Raw genomic sequence first — 21,783 nt, forward strand, 5'->3', positions numbered from 1 at the left:
TTTCTCGTGAACAATTATATCATCATCATCTTTATAGATATTCATGTGTGTGAAATATCAATAAAAGATGACGACGACAAAATTAATTGTTTAGAAGAAAAAAAAAAAATGTTTTTAATGATTTGCTAATTTAAATAAAACAAACATTCAATTATTTCTATTTTTAGAAGTTATGTAACTGTATTTAGTATATATTTTTCCTGTTAATGATTAAAATTATTTACCTTAGATATAACGTTAATTGATTAGTATGCAAATTATAATGCAAAGTTAAAACATAATAATTAAATAAAATTAAGCATCTGTCTTATAATAAACTGTAGAAAGAATTACATTTAATAGGTATCAAACTATAAATACAATTTTTATTATAAGATTAAGAATAAATATTATGGAATTAGCAAAATTTGAATTAAATTTACTTCTGAAAATTAACTAAATGTTAGAAACCAAACAGGCTTCACTCCAATAATTATCTGTTCAGAGAAGAGTGTATTTTGAAGATATTTTTGAGACAAAAATATATTTTTTCAGGTTTTAAAGTGTTTTTGATGAACAAACGAATAAATAACAAACATTCTCATGCATAAAAGCTCTTACTTTTTCTAATTTAAGAATAATATAGAAACTCTAAAATTCAAAAATAGTTTTAGATACATTTTTAAATTAATTTGTTTAATATTTGGTATAAATATATATTGAAAACAAGTTCGGATAAATTCAAAGTATTTTACTTTGAACCATTCTGTATAAAATTACAGATAAAGCTAATATAAATTGGACACTGTATCGTAATAACGTATTTTAATTTTATATTTTTTATATTAACAAATATATTCAAAATATAAATCTCCATTTAGTAATATTTTTCATTGTTACTTTTGAAATTAAATTTATAATTTACTAAATATTCATATGGACATATCTACAGTTAATTATAAACAGTTTTTTAAATAAAGGCATTCCTAACTTTTTAGGGAAAGTCTGAGAAGAATTTATACTAATTTCCGTGAAGTAGTTTCATATCCAAGTCGTCGAGAGTACTTATCGGAGCAGAACAAGTATTGTTCTGACAGACGTAAACCGTCGCTTGGCCTTTTTTCAGTTGATTCAAAATGTCAATTTTCTTATATAAGATGTTGTTTTTGTTACCGTCTGCAAGTATCAAAGTCTTAAAAGGAAGAAAATGGTTATGAATGCATCTCAAAAATTCTTGAGTCATTCTGTCTTCTCTACTTCCTGAGACAATAATCTATAAAAGTGTAAAAAACAAATTAAATAAAGTTTTAAATTGATTTTATATATATATAGCAATTTACAAAGTCGTACCATTTGCGAAGGATAATTTAACAACATGAGGCCACATAACATTTCGGGTAAAGCTAATGGAAGGTGTCGTAATCTCTGTCCGTACGCTTTTAATATTTGTATCGCCTTATCTCGATACGATCTATCATTAAAATAATTATATAATCTCAAAAGATTTGTTACACTGACTGAGTTAGAACTGGGTTCAGCACCATCTTGATCTAAAGAAATAAAAATGTTTGATTATAAAATAAATATTAATATTCATAAATACTTATAAATGTAAGTTACATAAAGGTTTAATCATAACATATTTTTATAGTCTTGAAGTTTTATAAAATTCAGCATATATGGCTTAATTTTGTACAGTTGATAGGGAAATACAGTAGAAGGTATATTAATCCAGCCTAATGTCGGATTATAAAAAATGCTAGATTACCAGATTTTGTATTTTCACGAAATTTGATATTATGTAAACTGAATATTACAGAATATATTACTGTACCAACACATTGTTGTATGCTTCTTACTTTTTTATGCATGCTCTTTATCATCTTCAGACTGATTTTATTAAAGTGTATGAATATACTATGTTACAATTGCTAACGTTTTTGCAGGTTTGTCAATAAAACATATAATTATACAAAATTAACATTTACAATGATTCATATAATATTTATTTGTTTTTGTTTGTTTACAGGTATGTTGTCCTTGTTTGGGGGAAGAAAATAAGTCTCATATGCTACTGAACACAAAACATGTGCACCAGCTCTAATAAAGCAATATTTATTCAGCACAATATAAAGTAGATTGCATATAGCTTATAGAATTGCACTGCAGAGAAGTTTGAGATCCTCCTAACTATTCTTGACAGAACTGCTTCATCTGTCGAAATCAAGTCATTAGTGTTGTCTTCAGCCTCCACAAATTGGTGTCCTGACAATTTTTGAACTCTTTCAAACATGTCTGATACATAATCGCTTGTAGTTCTGTGCTTTCTTTGCATAATTTGTCTTTAGTGTGCAACATATTCAAACTAATTTTGATTTTTACAGTGTACTAGCATGCTGGATTAATAATCAAACAAACAATTTTGAATTATTGGCTATTCCTCAGGGTGCCAGATTATACTACTACTACTATAATTCTCCATAAACTATAAAAATGTTTATCATTTGTCACCATAATTCTGACAGTAAATAGTAAATATATTTACTATTTACTGTTAACAGTCTAGAATAGTAAATATATTTACATCATTACTTTTTTACATGTAGTGTGCAATAAAAAATAATGCAATAGTAAAAAAATATAATGGAATGCCTAAAAAGAAAAAAAATATAATGCAATAGTGAAACATAAAAAATTATTCTGAAACTCTTAAGAGTAGAGCAAGTGCTGAAAATAATAAAAATGAATATAACAGGAAAGAACCTATTGTTCATTTTCTCGAATTAAATATGTGAACTTTTAAAGTAATTTATCTAAATGTAAAATATCAGAATTTGCAGCGTGTCAATAGATTAAAGATTATAAATTAATGTGTATTTGTTATATCTTCATTTTAGCAAAATAAATCCTATTATTTATTGAAAAACAAACTTTTTCTTTTCTCTTTTAGATTTATTCATATGAAATAGTTTTATATGTTTGATAAGTTTTAATACATTCATATTAAAATTTAAATTACTATTTTTCATTTATTTAAAAAATTACTAACCTTCTTTTAACCGTAATATAATTGACGAATCAGATACTATGCTATAAAAGTAAGCTCCATTTTCTGAATCCCAAAATAATTCATCTTGTAACTGCTGAAGCTCAAGAGCCCATTCAATGCACCAAGGATCATAACAAGCTTCATACAAATCAAGTAGAGCTCGAATTGTAAATGCATAATCTTCTAATACTCCAGGCACTGGTTTTGATCTTTAAATTATACATGAAAAACTGATTAAAATATTTTAAAAGATTTTTTTAAATAAAATTACACCAATACGTACAACTGAACTACATTATCATATTCATCTCTATAAGCACTTCTTAACATACACCTTGCAGTTTTATCAAAGAGATAATTATATATAAACTTAGCAGCTTCTATTGCTTGAGTAGTATAATGCTGTTCTTGAAGAACCTGTCCAGCTTTGGAAAATCCAGATATCATCAAAGCTATATGACCATAAATAAAATAATTTATTTAATATGCAATATTTTTATTTCAAGAAGTGATATTTTGAAATACCATTCCACGAAGTAATAAATTTATCGTCCCGATGAGGTTTTGGCCTTTTCTGACGTACTTCGTATAAAATTTCCTTTGACTGATCCAGTGCTTTTTTGACTACTTTTTCAGTTATATTAAAACTTTTTGCAATTTCCTCCTCAGATGTTCTAATCATTAAGACGTTTTTTCCTTTTAACTCATCGTGTGGATCCTGAGAAAGTAAAGCGATTTGAAATGAATGAATGTTTTAAAATCTTATTAAATTTTAAAAAATTGTCAAGCATTCTATTTACTTTATAAGGATCAACATTGCCTTTGGGTAGAACATTGTAGTATTTACAAAAAATATCTGCTAAAGTTATGTTACAATTCTCATTTAGAGTTCGTCCCAGATGACTTTTAATTTCTTTTTGAGTCCAAATGCAAAATGCACCTTCTTTTTTATGGATTGCATTATGATCTGGCAAGGAATCAGCATCTTCTGCACTATAGAAACCACCATTCTAAAAAAGAAAATTAGACTAGTATAATCGTTTAAATCATCATTTAAAGAATCCAATTATTTTTTTTCTTTCGCAGAGATATAAAATCTAATAAATGAAATCTGAATTTTGTCTTAGAGAATTAAGTTTACCTTGTTTCTTAAATCTCGTGAAACATAATTTAGAATATCACAGGCTATATCAGCTAATTTCTTTTCTTTGACAATCTGAAATGCTTCTAAATATGAAACAGCAAGTTGTCCTTGATCATAAAGCATTTTCTCAAAATGTGGTATGTGCCATTCTTGATCTGTTGAGTAACGATGAAATCCCTAATTATGTAAAATATTTCTGTTTCAATAAATTTACTTTATCAATGATATTCAGATAACTGAAAAACTGCATTGATTTGAAAATACTAATTGAGAATTAAAATATAATTTTGAAATATGAGTAATATTTAGAAAAAGAAAATTAGTTTTATTTAAGTCTATGTTTATTGAAATGACCAAAAAAAAAAAAAAAAAAAAGATAAAGCATGCAACAAGGTCAGCATGAAAATAATCAATATATATTATAAAAGTCAGTGTACAATGTGTGTGCCACTAAAACTCAAAAACGAGTCCCAGTACGATCAAGGGGGTTATACGGCGTGGTAGCCCTCTATCCCCCATCCACAAAGAAGGTTCCCATTTTTACCTGAAAGGCATGCTGTTGAAGCTATAAGGGCAGGAAATTTCTAGAACAGTCCAGAACATTCGAGAACAGTCCAGAACATTCGAGAGTATTCGAGAGCATTCCACAACATTCCAGAATGTTCTGGGACGTTCTGGAAGATTCGGAAACATCCCAGAACATCCCAGATCATTGTGGAACATTCCAGAACACTCTCGAATACTCTCGAATGTTCTGGACCCAGTGCAGAGCCCAAATGGTTGAGTTGAAAGTTGAAATTTGGTACACAGAGTATGTCAAGAGAACGTTTAGAAGGGATTTTTCGAAATTTCCCCACGGGAGAGGGAAAGAATTAAGGCTTATCCTAAAGAACTCAGCTTCTACTGTACTATTTTAGATGCAATTTTTTGTTTTTAACTGTGCTTTAGTAGAGTACCACGTGGGGATGAAAGAAGTTTATTCCGTAACAATGGAAGTGTTAAGAGAAAGCAGTGTGCAAGATTTACAGGCGCAGATGCGGTTTTTTGCAGGAAATCTATCATATTTTTAGACCCATCTAAAAATTCTCTAATTAGTCTGGAAACAGGGGGACCTAATTCTTGCATTCTGTGAAAATGGGTAAGATTGGCTATAATGTAATAATTTTAATCTTCACTATCGTTGCTTTTTGCCCAAGCAATGCCAGGCTTATCTGCTAGTATATAATATTGTAACAAAATTGGCAATCTTATCAGGAACTGATACTGATGAATGTTGGAGTTATTTGACTATCATTCTAGTTTCGAATTCCTCTCAAAAAAGTAAAAGATGTAACACTTATTAAAATTCAGAAATGTTTACTGCTCAAAGTTTAAAATGCAATAGTTGGTCCTATAAGAACTACATTATCTAATCTGTAATCTATGAAGTAGAGAACCATGCTAGCTAAGTTGTAAGGTAGACAGAAAAGTTGAATCACTATAGCTTACACCATAATAAAACAGGTTTTTTTCTTTTACACCAATCAAATTTTGTACAGACATTAATACCTTGTCTAATTCCCCACATCTTAAAATTAAATTATGAATTAAATTGTATCTCTATCTGTTTTTACAGCCAAAACTTATGACTCTTAAAATTATACATTCTTATAATGTAGACTAACTCTACACCTTCAATATGTATCGTAGAACATCCCACATTCAAAACAATCCACTTACATCTCAGGTTATCTAGTTTCAAATTCCATTTTAATTAAATGGTTAATTTTCATCCCAGATACTTGGCATCTAGGCTAAACATTAGCCTATTAGAAGCTTTAACTTTACATGTAAGATGCAAGACAATTTTTGAGTCTTTTTTTTCTTGGAATAAACATTCTATATGCCATCTAATATGCAGAAAATCATACATCATTTCTATGTGTTATGGATAATATTGAATTTTCTTATAATTAATTATATTTTTAAAAATTTTAACAAGTGAACTAAAAATTATGCTCTCTCTGTTACTGAAATTATTACGATTTTAAAAAAATATATAATGAAATTAAGGAGTGTTATCTTTCTACAAATTAAAATCATTTTCATACTTGCATACTCTGAAAACTTTAATATAGACATTTCGCATTTTTTTTCTATTTGAACTAATCAACTATTTAATAGTGTTCCCTTCAAACAATTTTAAGAATATAGAAAATTATAATAGAATACTTTATATTTTTACAATATGCATTTATAGACTAATGCATGCTCAATTAAAATTGTTAAAAAAAATTTATAAGAAATTATAATTCTAAAATTATTAGATATATCTTTCCTTATCATTACTTAAATAAATAAAATTATAAATTCTTTCTACCTGACAAATATGATCATGAATTCCTCCTTTAGACATTTCTATCATTGTATGAAGACACATTTTCAAGGCTAATTTCCCTTCGTTTGAATTGGGATTCAATTTATACAGCCGCAACAAAAAGTTAAAATTTACTGAAAAAGTTTAAAGTAATAATATTAGTGATTTATAAAAATAATTTGCAGCATAATTTTATTTATATTTCTTTTATTAAAAATTATTGATTAGCTCTAAATTAAAATATATTTTTATAAGCAACCTGGCCATTTTCAAAAGAAATCAGATATGGCATTTCTTATAAACTTAATCTGAATAATAATTTATCTTTAATTATGTTCAGAAATTTTTCACATTTATTAAGTTTTCCAATATAACATACTGTAAATAAGCTATTATTAAATCAAATTATTCAAATCATTTATTTATTTGTCAATAATTGAAAGATAAAAAGTTCTCAACTTCTTCAAATCCAGAATCATATTGTCGTTGATTCAATATGTCAACATCAAACTGACTGGCAAAAACGAGAACAATGAATCAATCTGACCTGTAACAGAGAGGCCTGAAGACCAGCTGTCATAGTAGGCAGAGATCCTTATGGTTCAAGTACCATATAGTGATTTAGTTTAATTAGAAGATTCAAAACTGATTTAGTACGTAAAATCAAAAATTTATTCATTCATTTACAATGGCAATGTATCTTACACAATAGATGCCTTTTACCTCGGAAATATAAAGCAACTTCTAATAATAAACATATACATATTTCAAATTTAAATACTAAAAATTATTAATATAATCATTAGCGAATTGTAATATTAATTACAAAATATATAAATCATTTCTACAGAGGATGTTCACATATTTTTAGAAATGGTTTGCTTGGAATAAAATTAATGCTTTTTTTTATAAAAATATTTATTTCTTAAATGCTCTATCTGACAGCCTTTATCTAGATGATCAACTTCTATTTAATTTCCAAGATATGAGTGCATTTCTTAAAATAAATAGTGATATTTTATTCCCTGCCTCTTCCACCATTTTCCATAGTCGATCTATTGTTCTAGGTCTACATTTAGAAAGAGCTCTTTTTAATAATCCAAATGCACAATAGTCCATTGGAGACATGTCAGGTTTCTACATGGTCAAAATGTAGTAAAAGATAATGTGAGACCCGTATTAGGCCTTGTCTCTTTTGTCATTTTTTTCAAGAAATGTAGTAGTAGATTTGGATTATTCTTTCTACTGTCTTTCTTAAGAGAGGCTCCTACACCCCCATTCTGCAGAAATATATACGAGACACGGAATGTGAGGAAATAGGAAGGGCTTCGTCGATAAGATCCAATCTAGGGTCCTCAAATTTATGCGTACCAGCTTGGCAAGGAAGTTACAGCTAGACAACATGACTGTAGCCTCACCAGTAGTTCCGAGACTCTTCGCCTATGCCAAAACGCATAAACAGGGGACAGAGCTTAGACCGATTTTAGATAAAGCCAACGTGCCCGCCAGAATGATAGAACGTAAGATCCATTTGCTCCTAGCTAAACATCTAGAAGGTTATCAGTTTACGGTCTCCGACTCAACGCAGGTGATTGAGGCTATACATAATTGCCGGCCGTCTGTGGGTTCCTGGATTACTATTCTGGACTTTAAGGCGATGTACCCATCAATTAAGCTGGAGCCCTGCTTCTGCAGTTTATGGGATTGGCTTATAAGTGAGATAACATGCAATGCTGACCACAAGCAGATACTAGAACTTTCTCATATTCTTTGCTACACCTCTTGCTTCCAGCTAGATGGGAAGGTGTACCTTCAAAAAAGAGGAGTACCTATGGGTAGCCCCTTATCTGGGGACTTGGCAGAAATTGTGGTTCGTCGCTTGGAGGCCAAAGTCATCCCCGAGTTCCTCGATAACATCGACCTATATAAAAAGGTACATTGACGACATCTGCATCATCTGGAAGACAAAACCGGACATTGACAAATTCGTGTGTTGTATGAATGACAACCCATACGGTCTTTTGATTGAGTTAGAGCAAATGAGCGACAAAGCGGCTCATTTTTTGGACATTAATATTACCTTTAACGGTGGGGGTTACGACACTAATGTAAACCAAAAACCGAACGCTATCCCGATATACATCCCGGCCGACTCCAATGATCCATATAGCTACAAACTGACAGCCTTTAGAGCACTTACTAGAAGAGCCCACACACACTGTAATATGGAGAGGGACAAGCGGAAGGAGATAGGAAGAATAGCCGAAATAGCTGAAAACCAGTAACAAGCTTATACTTAGAATAGCAGACGAACAAGAATGCAACCCGGTAAACCGGTTCAATGCGGTTCCGGAGAATAATCAGCGGCAAGGTGTGTCTCCCCGTCCTATTATTATTACATATGAACGGCATCTGCACTCCTTATACCATGAGATTGGTGCATATACTAATACAAAAATAGCCTACAAGCATAAACCGGACGTCTTCACCCTGCTTAGGAACAGGAAGGATCCGGTGGATGTTGAAAGGGCGCCGGGTGTATATTGAATTCCACTCTGAGACGATAGATTCGATAGGGATCTGGTGTATATCGGTTCCACAAAAAAATCCCTTGGGCAACGCATCCGAGAGCATAAAACGGATATCGAGAAGAAAAAGACCAATACTGCCTTGGTTGTATATGCCAGTGAAAACGGCATTACGCCCGGGCTGCAGCACACGACCTTGATATGGAGAACCAGGCAGGTACACCACCTTAAGTATTTGGAGTGCTAGAGATCTTTAAAGCGGATTGCCTGGGCCTTTCTATCAACTTTAAAAATGAAAAGCAACTTTCAAAGGCGTGGAAAGCGATGTACGACCCAGCATTATAGCCGCCAACGCATGCGCAACAATGTTTGTTTATAGTACACATCTGGAGTGGGGGTTGGAATGCATCCGTAACGGGAGTTTAGAACGTAGGGTCACACTCTACTCAGATCCCACCTGAAGAAGGTCCTAAGGGACCAAAAATGTTTGTGGATAACTATACTTTGCAAAGCTATTTAAGGTTATTACAGTAGACATATTTAAAGAATATTTCTCTTCAGAAAGAGCAAAAACAACCTTCAATCCAAAATTTGTGCACTCCATTTAAAAAGCAAATAATAGTAAATTACAGCTTATAGTTCATATTATAACTTGTTGCCAGACATATTCTTTTGAATTATTTTACTGTTTTTCTACTAGTTTTTAAAATCCTTCTAAAAATGTATAATACTCCTCTAATTTTATGGAAAAATTTAAACATTACACATTATTGTAAAGTTTAGAAAATAATAAACAGCCAAAGTTATCATTACTACAGTAATAATAATTCTCTAAATAATAAAAAATATATGTAAAAAATTGTTATGAATAATATACCTGGTTGAGGAAACTTAGGTGCTTTATCAAATCCACCATATTTAGTATCATATCTTTGAGTAAATTGTTTGAAGCAACTTTGAATGCATTCTTCACTGTCCAAATAAGCATCACCTGATTCAGGTAATACATTTTGCTTGATAAGTTCCATGATTCTATTTCCCTGCTCACAAACTTTGTCTTGATGTTGTCTCCACTAATTATATTAAGTAAACAACAATTTATTAATTCATTTAAAATATTTCATAAAAAATTAACTTGTATGAAATAATATTAACTTATGATTGATTTTTAGAATTTCACTTCAATTTTATAAACAAAAACTTCCAAGACATGATTCAAATTCTTTTATTACAAGAATGACATCAATATGTTAGCCATAAAAATGCATGTCTGATAACATATAAAAGGAAAGATAAAGAAATGGAATAGTTAACCATTTATTTTTCAATTTTTAGTATTATATTAAAAGAAATTACAATGATTATAAGTAGCATTTTTTATTAATATGAAATAAAAATTGCGTATTATAAGAAGTAGAACTCACTGTGTATGGCGTTACAAAATATTTTTCTTCCGAGTGCTTTCGACGAATGTATTTCCGTCGTCTTCGGGCGAATAAGAGATTTTTATATCAAACATGAATGTTTGAAACAGAGAAGAACACATACGAATTTAAATAAAATGATTTTTTGGCAAACATTCTGAAAATCATAGTGGATTCATATCGAATGTCGACCAAAAAATCATTTTATTTAAATTCGTATGTGTTCTTCTCTGTTTCAAACATTCATGTTTGATATAAAAATCTCTTATTCGCCCGAAGACGACGGAAATACATTCGTCGAAAGCACTCGGAAGAAAAATATTTTGTAACGCCGTACACAGTGAGTTCTACTTCTTATTAATATTACTTGGCATGAATAGCATACCAGACTATATTAAAAATTGTGTTTTATATAACTAGTTTCTACTTTATAACTTTGACAATAATTTAAAAAGTTTGATATAATATGTGGCAACATATAAATATTTATATATTACCCCCAGCACAATCCCAACATTTTGTATTGCTTTGCAATGCTCTCCACTTCTGAATTGCAATTTATATAACAATTCTTTATGTAAAAACAACATTAGGCATTGTTTACAAATAAGATGGACCTGTAACTCAATATGCATGAAATAGAATGATAATGAAAGCTTTTTATTTTGTTCAGTCTAATCAAATCTACACTGAATATAGTACATAACTGACAGGAAGGCTCCTCATGAATGTAGAACACTCAGAGTGTCAAAGCATATGTTCCTGTTGTGTCAGAATTTCCCTGCTCGACTCCATTTGATTTTGTAAGGCTGTTAAGTGATTTTTACTATCCCGTATTTTCATTTATTTGATACAAATTTAACAGAAATTTTAATGTTCTGAAATTAAAGTGTAGTCGATAAATGCGAGATATTTTAGACTAAAAAGCCTAAGGATAATAAACATGTTTTTACTTATTAACCATCCTTTCTGTATAAAAACAGAACTGAAACAAATTGGAGATGAACAAGAGTACATAATCCCTTCCTTTGAAACTAATCTATAATGACTAATAGTACTGTACATAAGAAAATGTAAAGTGTATGATTTTTTAAAAAGTTTTTTAAAAATACTTATTTTATATAATAAATGACTTACTTGCTCCGAAACATGCTTCATTACAGTGACAAAACTGGGCCGACCAAAATATTTATCTTCGGGAGGAAAATATGTTCCTCCAAATATCGGTTTTAAATCGGGAGTAAGCCAAACACTCATGGGCCAACCCCCGCTTCCAGTTGTTGCCTGAATAAAAATGAATTCTTTAAATAATATACATTTTCATGTATTAAAATTTATCGGGATAATTACGTATAAATTACACAAACCTGAACAAATGTCATGTAAACTTTATCAACATCCGGTCTTTCTTCTCTATCTACCTTAATATTAACAAAATTTTCATTCATAATTTTGGCAACATTTTCATTTTCGAAAGATTCTCTTTCCATAACATGACACCAATGACAAGTTGAATATCCAACTAATAAAAAATTATTATTATTATTATTATTATTATTATTGATTCAAATCAATTATTAAAAAATAAAATATCAATAAAATTTTAGTTGTTTCTCCCGAGTTTAATAAGATACTTTATATAATTTCATTTAATTTTAATTAAACAAAATTTTTGTTTATAACTTTCATAATTTTGGTTGAAGCAACAAAAACTTTTATCCTTGTTATAATTATTCTAGCATCATTGCATATTATTTCTATGGTTAGTAAGCAACCAAAGACAGAGCCATGAAAGTCTTTTATAGATGTATATTCATTATGCAGTTTCCGGTGGCGTAGTGAGGGGGTGCAAGGAGGTGTATCATGCACTGGGTGCCACTCGCAGAGGGGCGTCCCAAATAGTCTCCAAGACAAACTATATGTGTTTCTGGAGGGGGAGAGGGGTGCGAATAAAGTGTCGGGCACCAGTTATGCCCCAAGCGACAGTTATGTTCGCTATGCCACTGGCAGTTTCTAGAAGTATATTCTTCATATAAAGTTTTAAAATTAGTTTCAGTCTTAATAACTAGTATAATATACAGATTGGAAACATTATCATTATTTTACCTTTGTCATTGTGTATTAGAACACATACAGAATTATGAATAATAAATAATTCTTGCCAAACAATTACTGGATTAGATCAGGCTATATTTTTGCTACTATTAATAATTAAATGTTAAATCTTATTTATTTAATATGTCAAAAAAGTTCTAAAAATATAAAAATGCTGTTAATAAATTAAAAAGCTTTCTATTATAAGTTATGAATTTTTTGAGTTTGAAGTTTTGTATGTTTTTATTATATTCGGTATAATTGCATAAAATTGTTTCATTATTTTATTAATTATTTTGGCCTTTACTAATCTTGATTGTTAGTATTCATTTGCAGAAATATATTGGATTATTATCTAACAGAAGACTAGAAGTTTAATTTCTGATATAATATTAATAGATTTTTTTAAAGTGCTTACAACATATTAAATTCTACAGCAGTACTTACAAATTTATGTAATTTAAATGTTATTTAAGACTTTTAGCGAGGTTGAGGCCGAAGTTTTAAACGTGAAAACGTGTATGTTGGACGTTCAGTGCCACTTTCCCCGTAAGCCTAGAAGTTTGACAATGGCATTTGGAAAATCGGTGGAATCATGCTCGACATTCCAAATGCCATTGTCAAACTTCTAGGTTTACGGGAAAGCGGCGCCGAACATCCGATGTACATGTTTTCGTGTTTAAAACTTTGGCCTCAACCTCGCTATTATCTGCTCACTCTAAACCCATAATGTTTTTATTGTATTTAATAAAAATTTCTTAAACTTAATAATTTTAACAGATAAATTCTTCACTTCTGTATAAAATATTAAAAATAGTGTATCAAGAAAGTTTCCTGTAAGTAAACTGTTAAAGATTTAGTTCTTAAAAGTAATCATTACAGCTGAAAAATAAGAGGTTCTATTGTTTTGTAATTACATGGGTGAGTCAAAGAGTAACCTTAATATGATCATAAAAAATTTTAAATCTCATTGGGATGACTATAATTTTGAGGTGCTGCGTGTGTCTTTAAGCAAGTAGACTCGGTATGCATAGCTACGTCAAAAGTTAGGCAGGTACTGTACTGTACATGGACTGTGACATCAGCAGATCTTAACAAAGATGACAGCATCCTTATAGATATGCTCTAAGAAGAGCAGCATGCAGTTATCTGGTTTTTGAGTAGTGAAGATGAAAAACTGGCTGATAATCATTGAAGAATGAAACAACAGTATGGGGATACTTATTTATTTACTACAGCTATATGAGTGGCACAAGAAATTTTAAAAAAGTGTGTCAAGTGAGACTGATGCAGCTTGCTCTGGCTGGCATCAGACTGCAACTACACCTGACATTGTTGGAGTCAGTGGAATGTGTCATAAGAAGAGAAGACAAGCAAGTGACATCATTGAGGTAACTGAAATAATGTCCATTAGTCAGGGTTCAGTGCACAACATTATTAACAATATGCTGCAGTATAACAAAAGTCTCCACTAGATGGATACCAAGGTGATGGTATGAAGATGAGGGAGATGTCTTTCTGCAGTGCATAGTTACTGATGATGAATCATGAGTCATTATTTTCAGCCATAGACTAAGCAAGCAAGCAAGGTAATGCTCACACTTTTCTGGGGACCATGAGAATTCAATTCTGGAACATTATATGCCCAGAGGATTGATTATCAGTGAATTCATATTGTGACTTGCTTCAGAATCATTTGAAACCCATAACAAGATCTAAATGTCATGGTTAGCTCAGTTTTAGTACACTGTTACAGCATGACAATGCACAGCCACATACATCTAATATGACAGTCCAAAAAATTTCATATCTGCATATGGAGTGTCTTCCACATCCCCCTCTATTTGCTGACCTTGCACTGAATGATTATCTTTGGAAGCCCTTGGTGGAAAAAAATTCAGTACAGACAATGAAGTGAAAACAGTGGTGCATAAGTGGTTGTGCAATTAAACCAAAGATTTTTTTCTTGTGGAATCCAAGCAATAGTGAAACACTAGTGCACATGTATTGAATGTGACAGGGATTACATTGGAAAGTAACAGATGTTTTTTAATTCATGTTATATAAATTATATATATATATAATTTATATAATAATTAGTTTATATAATTTAAATTATATAAACAATATACTTGTCATAAGTGTTTTGAAATCAAGGTTGATTATATTGAAAAATAATAATTATTTGTTTTTTCCTTGCCCTTTCTCACTAGGTTGGGAACTTATGGCACATCTACAGTTAGTATGAGGCAGACTCGTAATATGTTTTTAATTCTTCACTTAAAAGAATAAAAAAGGAATAGTTTAGTTTTTATGCTTTTTATCATATGTATTTTCCAGAATCCTTACATTGAAGTTTTGGCTATATAGTGGGGTATGCTATATCAAACATAATTGGTTCTAATTGCTTATTATAGCATCTGTTTGTTGTTGCATACATTGAAATATGCATATTTAGATGTAATCTGTTCTGAGTTCACAGCCTAATGCAAATTTACCATATAACAACCATTTAAACAGGAAAAATATTATACAAAAATCAAAAACTTAAGCATAAAAATAATATAAAATTAATTTATTTACTTTCATACACTATACATGTTAGTTTCCTTCTGCTTTGTGATATTACAATGTAAACTGCTTAATCTGGAGATTTCCTTCGCAACTTTACACTTTTTATTTCTTTCTTGTTTTTTTTAAAATTCTACTGTGTGTGTCTGTATTCAGGAATTTCCTAACAATATGACATGTATTCAATATAGTGGCCTTCTGTAGTGTGATGTAGGTGTTTCTATTCAATTGTAATGTGCCCAGGCTTTTGTATAGTGCATATGGTATGACACCTGTAGAGGAGAGAACAACAGGTACAATAAGCACCTTATCCATCCTCCACACATGCCTTATTTCTTGGGCAAGTTCTGTGTACTTGCTGATTATTATAATTATTATTATTAAAAAAGGTTTATGTTTATAATTATGCACTACCTAAAATTAAATGACTCATAATTTGCCCTGCACTATATCTAAACTTAGTACTTTAAGAAATGCATGTATTCTCATACATTCTTGAATTTTGTGAAAATCAGATACTTTAATAAATAGCTTCTAAAGTATATTCTACTATCTTTGTATAGAATTGTCAATTAGCAATTTTTAGTTTATTTTATGTTTTATTTCTTTTTCAATAGAATGCAAATGAAAAATGGATAGAAACATAAAATGAGTTATCACTCGAATCTACAATTATTCTACATTTATCAATAAATAAGTACAGTAATATAACAATAAAAATGAAAAAATATCAGACCCAAATGTTTAATTGTTTTATAATCAAACAGAAGCAACTGTCCTAATCAACATCGATTATAAAACAGTTAAACATTTGGATGTGATGATTGGACAGAATGATTGGTTAATGTTACCTTAGGTGCCAAGATGGCGGCTCGTCTCTGATTCCGACAAGGAAACAGTGGGACACATGTTCTAACCTAACCTAACCTATTCTAATAATTTGGTTGCTAATAATTATGGTAATTTATTAGAATAGGTTAGGTTAGGTTAGGTTAGAATGTGCGTCTCCACTGTTTCCTTGCTGGAATCAGAGATGAGCCGCTATCTTGGCACCTAAGGTAGCATTAACCGAATGATCTCAAAAGGCACTTTATTGCATTTAAAAGTTGATTCTTTTAAATGATTTTACAGTTATTTCTGTTTCAAGTTTAACCATGGAATCATCCGATTCAATCTTCTGGTGTAATCTACAGAGTTCAATGGTCAAATTCATCAGAATCTTCAATAATAATTTCTTTCCATACAAAGAACATAGTAAATATAAAAAAAAAATTTATTAAGAAAAATTATATATCATTTATACAGACAATCATTTATCTATCAAAATAATCATTTTGTCAGACAATTACAAATGGATTAATCATAATTATCATTATTTCAGGTTATGTGTATTTAGAGATAATGCTTCATCCTTTCGTATTATTTTAATTGTACTTTATCTCACATTTTGTGTCAATAAAACAGTATTAACTAACTAACTAACTAATAAATAACTAATAAAAATAATTGCTTAAATGTTATATAATATAAAAAATTTTAAATTAATAAGTAAATAAACTAAATACTAAAATAAGTGCAAAAATATTTATTTAATATCTACAAATAAACTTTCAAATCAATTCTTGAATATTTCAATAATTGACAAATGAAAGATGTTTATCTATTTGTAAAATATTTTTCATTATTATAATCATAAAATAATTAAAATACAAATTACTACTTAGCACAATTAGCTAATTTACATATTTGCATCTACAATTATGTAAATAAATAAGTTTTATTCTAAACAGTAAATTATGTAAACAGGAATATTTCATAAAAGTGCTCACGAGCATTTGATTCTCTATTTTCTATACTTTAAATATGTTTTTGATATTCGTTATTTTTGGGGTTGTCCATAAATGACGTCCGCACTTGAAGAGAGGGAGGGGGTTATGCTAAGTTGGATAAAGTCAGATGAGAAGGAGGGGTTGAACTTCGATGGACGTCCATTTTATTTAATTAAATTTTACACAGTTTATGTATTTTATTATTCATAAAGTGATAAAGGTTTTGAGGGAGGATTGAGTTTTTTTAGATGTCCAGAGAGGGGAGGGGATTAAAAAAACTTGGACAAACTGGGACAATGGGGGGAGGGAGAGTAAAAATTTCAAGCAAAATGCAGACATAATTTATAGATAGCCCCTTTACGCAAAATACTTTAAATAATTTATATAATTTTCAAGTTAATTTTTTTTTAAATCAAACAAATTTTTGCTAATAACTGAATTTACTTATAGATTATTTCAGTTAATATAGATATAATGTTTGAGTAAATTTATTTAAAAAATTTAAAAATATTTATTCAAATATCTTTGACCTTTTTCAAGGTCACCTAGAGAACTAACACAATAAAAAATTAATAAATTCTTTAAAAGTTTGTCTGCTATTTTTTAAATGTATTCTTTGATTAAATATAGCTAAAAGTTCACGATAAATGATTAAAAGCAAAATTACTTGAATCAAAGTAAAATTAAAATTAGTAGAAAAGTAGAATTTGATATTGATTTTTTAAAAATAAATTCTAAATTATTAAAGAAAGTATTACAAATATTTATATGTACTATTACTATTAAACCAATCTGACAGTTATATTTGCTACCAATTTACTAATGCTATGGGAAAAGAATTGCAAATAGCCTACACGTATTTTAACAATTTTTTGAATGACTTTAAAACGTGCACGGAACACCAGAAAGGACACACCAAGCAATTCCCCATTGGGTTTCATTATTGAGAGAATAGTACACTGAATACTATATCTATACAGTAGAATTACAGTAACTATTTCTCATGCTAAATAACTAAAGAACAAATTTGTTCATTATTTTTGAGTAATTAAAATTCGTAATAGTAATATTTTTAATTTTGATATCTGAGATATATTTATTATATTTAAATACAGCGGAACCTCACTTAATGAGCACCTCTCGTAACAAGCAAAACAAATTGTAAAAAAATGACTCGCTTAACAAGCAACATTTTGCATAACAAGTGACTAGGAGAGGGGAAGTCCCAAATTGTGCACATGCTACGTCAGTATGTGTTTAGCACTCATCCTGCTAGCATCTTAGTTTTACTTGTGATCTCGCATTTTTTCAAACTTGTGTTCAGACATATTACATATAAACATCAACAACCAATAGCCCATTATATGATAAACACACCAAACAATATGCCAATTTCTTGGGCTATGTACAGACTATAATTAAATATTAGAAATTCATTAATTTGACTAGAAGTAGGCAGTTATGCTTCCATCTCATATTAAATTTAATAATTATAAATAAATAATTTTAATTTAGACAATTATTAAATTTAATACGAGATGGATGCATGACTGCCTACTTCTAGTCGAATTTTTAATTTCTAATATTATATTAGAAATTAAAAATTCGAGTTTTTTGTTTTCTGCAAATCGAATTCGCATTTCGGGTCAGTTCATTTCGCACTAGAAGAAATGATGATGATGATTCGCGCTCCTTAACAATGTACTGTATAATTTTCTTTGAATAAACGTTATACATAAAATATTTGAGTATTTTTTCGGCATGGAACGCATTTTCATATACTACATTAATTTATATGGAAAAAGAATTGTTTCGCTTAACAAGTGTTTCACATTAACAGTAAGATTCTGGAACGAATTATGCTCATTAAGCGAGGTTCCACTGTACATTAAAATGAACATTATTATAAATTAAACTTTTTATGCTTGAAAAATATTGACGTATGGTATATCAAAAACAACTAATATCTAAAAATTTCATTCTTTCTATTGATCTTACTTTTATATACTTACAAAGAAAATACCAATTTATCATTGCAGGTTTGACTATGGATACACAAACAGAAAACTGATATAAGCTGAATATTTTTCATAATGCAAATTACAACCACTGTAAGAAATGTAAAAGCGAGTAAAAAAATGTCCTTGCATTTTAAAATTAACACAAAGTCAAACTATAAATCACCCAATCTATACGATTGATTTCTATACTCACAATGACAAGACATGTAATTGTTCTGCAGAAATTAAATATTCAACTAATAGTCGAGAAATATTAATGACAAACATGACCGTATGATTTTATAAAATGTATGACAACATTCCAGAATGCATCACTGATTCCCAACATTATCAGTTACATTTTAATATAAATTATATATTTCGATGCAAATTGTTTTGTAAATCACATGTATAAAGTAAACATACAAACATTTTTCATAGTTTGTTTAATGATTTCTATAATAAAGAAAACTATTGCTCACCGAAACTTAGAAAATTATACGAAGATGGAGTGACAGTAAATGTGCACAAGCGTGGGATTATTATTCTATATTTGTCAATCTTTGCATAACAAGGCCTTTTTGTTTAATGCTTTCATCTCATCTTTAAGACATCTTGAATAGGAGTCAAAATAATCTGAAATCACTTGAATAATGAAAACCAAGTTTCTATAAATAATGTTTAATGTTTTTGGATGACTAGAATTAATGTCTTTTTGTCTACAAACTACTATTCAAGAATTAACATACAGATATCAAAGATCTTTTATTTACTGCTTTACTGTAACTTGATATTTGAATAGAATATCAATTTCTAATAGAATGACATTAAAACAAGAAACTTTATTAGTACTGAGAGTTCTTGTCTTACATTTGTAACAATATTGATGACCTTTATCAAACTGTTTTGTTTTTATTGTTTATTTCATGTGATTAATATTCATTGGTTGTTTTATAGTCATAATTTGCATGACTTCTGTTTATGCATCTTTTAATTCTTCTCATTTCATACACCAGAAATAAACTCATATACTAGAAATAAAGCTCTTCCTGTGTGTGTGTGTATTATATATTATAAATACAAAATTTGCTGGCTCTTTAACTTTTTATCAGTTCTAAACTATGAATTTCAGTCCTTAACTCAAAACAGTTAATTGCAAATTATTGTCAATAACACTAATAATGTGTCTTTGTTAATAATGTGTTTAACACTAATAATATGTTCACTTTCTCATTTGAATCATATATCAGCCTCAGAACATGTCAGTCAGTCATCAGCCAGTGAGGAGTATTTTGTAAACTATTTTACATATTTATTACTTTAGCTACCTTAATAATTAAGGTTTCTTCTATTTAAATTTATTCTAAATTAGCTAATTAAGAACATTAAACAGAAGAAACTAGAAAATTAAACTACTAATAAACACAGAATGTCCTATTAACATTACATCATGCCTTCACTGTTTAAACACACAGTACATTAGGATAGTACTGTTTCTGTATCACTAACAATTTAAATAACTTTTTGTAATTATTTTTTCCTAAAATATATATATAATGTTTTATTCCGTACAAAACTGTCAACAGGATAGAAATATGTCTATCGTTCATTCGCAACTAATCTTTACATTCCCACATTCTAACACGATTTTCAAAGTTACCGATTTCCTCGAATTGCACAAAACGAGCCAGTTTTCCGACTAGATAAATTTCTATGTTAACAATCATTTCAATTATTACCGACTAATGGTTCTAATGCATTCAATTTAAACAAAATCAATTCCACCAAATTTCATTTTTTAAATAACTAGATATCCAAACAAACTATAACCCAGTACATTCAAATCACTAGATCTAAACTACTGGGTTATTAACGGCACTATTATAGTCTCCAATAATTTAGTTTAGATATTCGGTTATTTAAACTAGCTTTCCCGCACGATTTGGCTCGACTTTCCGCCGGACACTTTCCGACAACGCATTTTATCCTCGGCTATTTAAATACATTTAACTCGAAACAAGTACAGAGGACGTCCTCTATTCTTATGCGGAACGAATCAAATCTACGTCTAAACGACGGCATAAACGACACGTCGTTCGGGAGGACGGACCGAGAGCGCGAAAGTTTGCGGCGGGAACGAAACCACGTCCGGAAGAAACCGGCGGCGGAGACCGAACGACCCGGATTACCTGATAGAAATATTAATTTATTTTCCGACTTCGCCTTCTGGAAGGCTTCTTCGCCCCAAGGATACCTTCGGAAACAGACAGAAATCTAAGCGTAAACGAAATTAATTTTTAATTTACGAAAACGAACGAATAAAAACATTATTTACCAATCGACCGGATTTGATGCATGCTGAAGTAAATAAGAGGATTTTTCATAAGATAATCTGTTCTTAAATCTCTTCTGATCTTTCTGGGATGTTGTTGCTAATCCAGAAGCCATCATCCACGTGACATTTGCTCTGTTTATAAGGGAGAAAAAAAGACATTAAAAATGACCAATAATTGTAAAGTATTACATTAGAAATCCGACTTTTAACACCGAAATTTATTCCCTGGAAAACGTATTCATCTTGCAAATTATCCGCGAATACTTCGAAAAATCATCAATATTTATTAATAAGAACGTTAAAAGATACCTTCGTTCAGTGATAAAATATCTTAAATTATGGACACGAATTATATCGGGTGCTTTAAACGAATTAAATAAACATTCGACTACATTTCTCGCAACTTTCAAATGTTTCGTCTTGGCGATATTCATTTAAAGTTATTCGCCTAGTTGTGTTTTACCCCGTTAGATG

The 21,783-nt window shown here is 29.8% G+C and overlaps 1 protein-coding gene across 2 annotated transcripts; it reads right to left on the reverse strand.

The window, feature by feature from the left end:
- Positions 1 to 879: 879 nt before the first annotated feature.
- On the reverse strand, positions 880 to 21,780 carry LOC136989245 (spermatogenesis-associated protein 20). 2 transcript variants are annotated; one of them, XM_067287357.1, is made up of 14 exons: positions 21,619 to 21,780; positions 21,310 to 21,441; positions 21,164 to 21,228; positions 11,848 to 12,002; positions 11,618 to 11,764; positions 9,934 to 10,129; positions 6,532 to 6,662; positions 4,170 to 4,349; positions 3,829 to 4,038; positions 3,554 to 3,746; positions 3,312 to 3,480; positions 3,029 to 3,237; positions 1,330 to 1,529; positions 880 to 1,252 (listed from the first exon to the last, which is right to left on the reverse strand). In XM_067287357.1, exons 1-14 carry the CDS (start codon positions 21,741 to 21,743, stop codon positions 1,001 to 1,003), a joined length of 2,364 nt encoding a protein of 787 aa, XP_067143458.1. In that variant the 5' UTR covers positions 21,744 to 21,780; the 3' UTR covers positions 880 to 1,000. The 2 variants fall into 2 exon arrangements, with proteins under 2 accessions (XP_067143458.1, XP_067143459.1); XM_067287358.1 differs by lacking the exon at positions 21,619 to 21,780 and having other exon boundaries at positions 21,164 to 21,248; positions 21,310 to 21,432.
- Between the last annotated feature and the right edge of the window lie 3 nt (positions 21,781 to 21,783).

Source organism: Centruroides vittatus, unplaced genomic scaffold, assembly GCF_030686945.1.
Source record: "Centruroides vittatus isolate TY-2023 unplaced genomic scaffold, ASM3068694v2 scaffold_450, whole genome shotgun sequence".
Classification (NCBI taxonomy): Eukaryota; Metazoa; Arthropoda; class Arachnida; order Scorpiones; family Buthidae; genus Centruroides; species Centruroides vittatus.